At 30.8% G+C, this 4825-nt stretch overlaps 1 protein-coding gene across 1 annotated transcript; it reads right to left on the bottom strand.

The window, feature by feature from the left end:
- Positions 1-1877: 1877 nt before the first annotated feature.
- Positions 1878-3842, bottom strand: LOC108577514 (ribosome biogenesis protein WDR12 homolog). The gene is made up of 9 exons (XM_017940675.1): positions 3775-3842; positions 3530-3615; positions 3241-3451; positions 3018-3158; positions 2769-2944; positions 2628-2698; positions 2312-2558; positions 2107-2239; positions 1878-2016 (listed from the first exon to the last, which is right to left on the bottom strand). Exons 1-9 carry the CDS (start codon positions 3840-3842, stop codon positions 1878-1880), a joined length of 1272 nt encoding a protein of 423 aa, XP_017796164.1.
- Positions 3843-4825: the final 983 nt, after the last annotated feature.

Genomic DNA, 4825 nt, shown 5'->3' with positions numbered 1-4825 from the left:
GTGAGATGCGCGAAAGCGAGCGAGAGAGAGAGAGAGAAAGTGCGAGACGAGCATGTGGTGTGTAGGTTGTATGCATAATTTATAATGCGTACTTTAAAAAAAAAAAAAAAGAAAAACCATCTGCCTATTACACGACACAGACTGCAGAGACACACTGTTACTGTAAACTGCACACTGCGTGTGCACGCTCTGAACGTCACACACTTCTTACACTTTGTATGGGGAGCGTGCACCGAACAGTTTTTAGAGTTACTTACAAGTATGGTTTGGTATATTCAAAGTGAAAGAATCAAATTCTTAATTATTATCATCCCTTATTTTTGATCAATAAACGATCTGTTTTGGGGATTTATTCGAATAATTTTCTTTTCCTTTCTTTCCTGAGTTTTCTCTAATGGCAGGCCAGTTGAAATGTTTTCAACAAAAACAGAGAGAAAGAGAGTGAATCCCCAAATTGTGATTGATTTTTCTTCATGCATAGATCTGCTTTTTTTATTGTGCTTCTCTTTCGTCTCGATTGGATTTCTTTGAATTTCATAGAGATCTGTAGGAAATTTGTTGTTCATTTTCGTTTCTCATTTTCCTTTGTTGTGTTGAAGGGTGAATAAACATCTCTGCGAGGAACGAACAAATGAAATGTAAAGTCTGTAAAATAAACTTACTCTCGTACAAAATCAGTGACTATATTTACACATATTCCAACACTTTCAAAAAGAGAAAAAAACATGCCTTCTATCGAATCAAGTAGCGACTATTGTATATACCTTTTTCAACGTTGGAAGTAATGCCCTAAAACCATTTTTTGGTATTCTCTAGGACTGAAAGAGAGAGAGCTTAACGAATTAAAAAACAAAAACAAAAAGAAGACAAACCAAAAAAGAAACAAGAAATATACCATGTTCTTCTCCACTGAGCATTGGTGAACGAAATTATACTATTTACTAATGTGTAGTAGTACAGCATGTGCAATAGACTGAAACAAGAACATTTGTCCTTTGTAAGTAATGTTAAAACAATAAGCCCCCCACATTATCCCAACTAATTGTGTAATACATCCAGCGTCCGCCTCTATATTAATCGATGGTAGAATTGTTTCTTGCGAGGTAACAAGACCACAGAGAATTAACATGCCATATTCGATTGTGGCAATACGGTAGAACGTAACGAGTCCTTTTCTTAGTACTTTTCACACCTTATGCTGATACGATTTGTACTACTTTGAGTAAACGCTTTTAATTTGTGCGCAATAAAGATGATTCGAAATTCTTAAACATGAAAAAGAGAAGAACAAAAAGTTGAACCGAGGTGCTGGCAATGTATGAGAACGATTACTAGATCTCCTCTTTTGTCAATTAAGTGGTGGTTTTATAATGATGTAATATACGAGGGTAAAATTAAAAAGAAAAAAAAAATGAAAAGCGATAAATCGCAAAAGAACTCATTGAAATAAAAGTGCGAATTTTGATTTGATGCTGAGAGCTTTTCCTTAGGCCATGAAATACTTTCTCACTTAGGATCGTATTTATCCTTTGATTTCGCAGATGTGTTTATTTGTACGAAAATACTTATAATTGTTTTATATACATCGTCTCGAAGTGCATTCACATTGTTTATTTCGAGTTACGTTGTTGCAGTTAAGAGTTCAATCATTTGTTTTCGATTATTTTTACAGTGAGTACATGATTTCGTGATTCAGTACGTTTCACGATGGCGATATATTGAATTCTCTACTTCATTTAGACGATTACATTGTTTGATTTAGAATATAATAAATATTAAAATGATAAAAAAAAAGAAGCTTATTCTTATTAATTTGCACTATACACGAGGTTTCTTTTTTCTATTATATGTAAAAGTTAAAAGACATTGATTTATTATTAACGAACAACGTGTTTCGATTTAAATATTCTTACAGTGTTATCTGCACCTCCGGACACCATAAATTTGGGATTCGACCAATTGCAACATAATACTTTATCTTCATGTCCAGAAAGGTCAAATAATGGTGCTTTAGGACTGCAAAAAGAATAATTTTTTTTTTTTAATAATATACATAGTATTGTAAAATTTTATAAATGAACATTATGAAATTAGAGATTTGTGTACCTTCTGGTATCCCAAAGTTTCATATCATTGTCATATGCTCCTGAAATAAAAAGATTTTCGTCCAGTGGTGACCACTTTACAGATTGCACCCATTGTGTATGAGATGTGAACGTTGCTTTTACAAGTGTCCCTTCTAAAAATTAAATATAATTTTAATGAAACTTATAGCGATTATAAATTTTAAAAGAGAAATTCTAATTGAGACCTGTAGATCTTGGGTCATATAATCTAACGTGTCTATCGGCAGAAGCTGTTACAATAGCACGGTTTAACGGAGAATAGTCGAGGTCAAAGAAACTTTTGTTTCCTGAAAGTTCATGTTTAATTCCTCCTAATTCTGTATCCCATATTTTCAATGTGTGATCCCATGAGGATGTTATAACTTCTGCTTTATCTGACCATACTACACCACTAATAGCTTCTCTATGACCTTTCATTGTTCTTTTGGGTACCTTTATAATATAAAATATAATTATTTTCAGTTGAAAAACCTTTTATCTGTAATTATTTATTTTATTTACCTTTGTTTTACTATGTTCTGATTTTAATTTTTTTGAAGTGGATTCACCATCTTCATTTTCATCTTCATTAGCTAAAAATAGAAATAAAAGTAAAACATTATGTGTAATAAAGGTATTTTTTTTATCATGTAAAATACTTACATGTTGACCAAACTTTAAGCAATGTATCCCATGCTCCAGTTGCCATCATTGTTTTTTCCTTACTAACACTAACAGCATCAAGTCCACGTTCATGTCCTCTGCATACATGAATACAGTCTACAGAATTTTCTGTAATATTCCAGTCCCATATTATAGCAGTTTGATCCTGGGATGCACTGTAAATTGTAAAAAGAATATAAGAGTCATGTAAAAGCATTTTATGCTAATTTTTGTGATTTTAGACCATGCCTAACAAAACTAGCTGCATTATTAGCCAAGAATATCCATGCTACTGCTTTAATGGGTGAAGTATGTCCAGGAATTACAAGATGATGTTTTCCTTTAGATGTCCATATATGTAATGTATTATCATAGCAGCCAGTTAATATCCTGTTAAATATATCTCTTAATAAAAAGTAACAATTTTTTAAATATGTTATACAACTGCTAAATAAACAGCATAAAAAATAACCATTTCTCGCAAACAGCAACAGCAGATACCCAATCATCATGTATAAGACAGTCCTGAGGTTCTGGTGGTGGATACTTTTCAACATATTCAACAACTATCACCTCTTCTGTAGAAATATTCTTTTCTGCTATGTGCTCAGCCAATGAAGTACGTAAAAATTGTGAGCACACCAAGAAATCAAATTCTATGTCATTTTTTATATCAGTTGATTCTACAATAAAAATAAATTATTTTCTAAATACATGTAATTTAATAAAATTTACTATTTTATAAACAAATAACACCACACCCTTTAAAAGCTCATTTACAAGAGTATTTAATTCATTTGCTGCAATAGATGTGTGTACAGATAATGGAAAATCTGGAACAGCATATCTAAAATATGAAAAATTTATTTATCATATATGTTACGATTGCTAACATAATTTAATTATAATAAACTATATGAAATATACATACAATATCATATCCACATAATAAAATAGATTAACCTCATAATGCGTCGTACGAAAAAGCATCGAAGTGAATACTTACTGTTCCTGCTTAGTAACAAATCTTATTTGCACTTGTGGAGCACTATTATTCACACTTGTACTCGCCATCGTACTTTTCGTACTGATCGCACTTTATTTATATTTATTATATAAATTGTAAACTAAGGAAATTACACGTGTATGCTACATTTTAAACTAGCTTCTATCGACGTGAATGATCGATTACTCGAAACGTTTACGAATCGATTTATTTTACAATCGATATTCTCCTATCGATTATCGTCTATTACATTGTTGAAATATTAAATTTTTTATAAAGGTTTATTCTTTTATTCTTTGCGTATATATTTTATGAAACTCGAAACATATTTGCAAACTAAAAATTTCCGTGTGTCTTTAATTGTGGGTACACTAGAAAATCCAACAGCAGCCTTTAGAACGGTAAGTATAACCTAAAGCAAAATAATATCTTTCAATTAACAAGTAACAATTTAGTAAATATATTTCAAAGTGTTCTCTTGTAAAAAAGTGAATTAAATAAAATACTTGTATAATTTTATACTTATCAAACCATTAAGTATTTTACATTGTTAAATACTGTAATGTTTTAATAATACAAATTCATAAAATTGGATAAAGCAACTAAATGTAAGTGTAAATGATATTTCATAAACTAACGTGGAACATATAGTTAATTAATTTGTCGACAATAAATTTAATACATAAAAGAAATAAAATAATGAGTGCAACATATAATTAAAATTGATAAACGATTAGTGGAAAGAAAGTTAAGCGTTGAAACGTTAAAGCGAATAAATTGTCTGATACATCACGGACTATTCCACTTCCGTCTCTGTCTCATAGGTGAAAGAAGAAGATGGAAGGCGAGACTTATTACCTCTGGGCTCAGTTTCCCTGCAACAAGTGTTCCTAATCGATACTTCGATGAAATTACAAGAATCCACTCCCGTGACAAATAACAGAAATATAATGTTGCTTATATAATTCCAAGTATGTTATTTGAAACTTTCTTCGTCGTTAAAAATCGTTGTCAAAAGATTACTTTGACAATTGACATCTGTTAATAATAT

The sequence above is a fragment of the Habropoda laboriosa genome, unplaced genomic scaffold (genome assembly GCF_001263275.1).
Source record: "Habropoda laboriosa isolate 0110345459 unplaced genomic scaffold, ASM126327v1 scaffold804, whole genome shotgun sequence".
Classification (NCBI taxonomy): Eukaryota; Metazoa; Arthropoda; class Insecta; order Hymenoptera; family Apidae; genus Habropoda; species Habropoda laboriosa.
Note: the sequence above shows the minus strand (reverse complement) of the source record. Positions and strands in the feature narration are given on the sequence as shown.

What these genes read in the sequence shown, in the direction of transcription:
- LOC108577514 (XM_017940675.1), bottom strand. Translation starts at nt 3,842, where the DNA reads ATGGCGAGTACAAGTGTGAATAATAGTGCTCCACAAGTGCAAATAAGA. An exon ending in TGTAAATGAGCTTTTAAAGG is followed by an intron (nt 3,452 to 3,529) that starts GTGTGGTGTTAT and finishes TTTTTATTGTAG; the next exon opens with AATCAACTGATATAAAAAAT. An exon ending in CAGAACATAGTAAAACAAAG is followed by an intron (nt 2,559 to 2,627) that starts GTAAATAAAATA and finishes TATATTATAAAG; the next exon opens with GTACCCAAAAGAACAATGAA.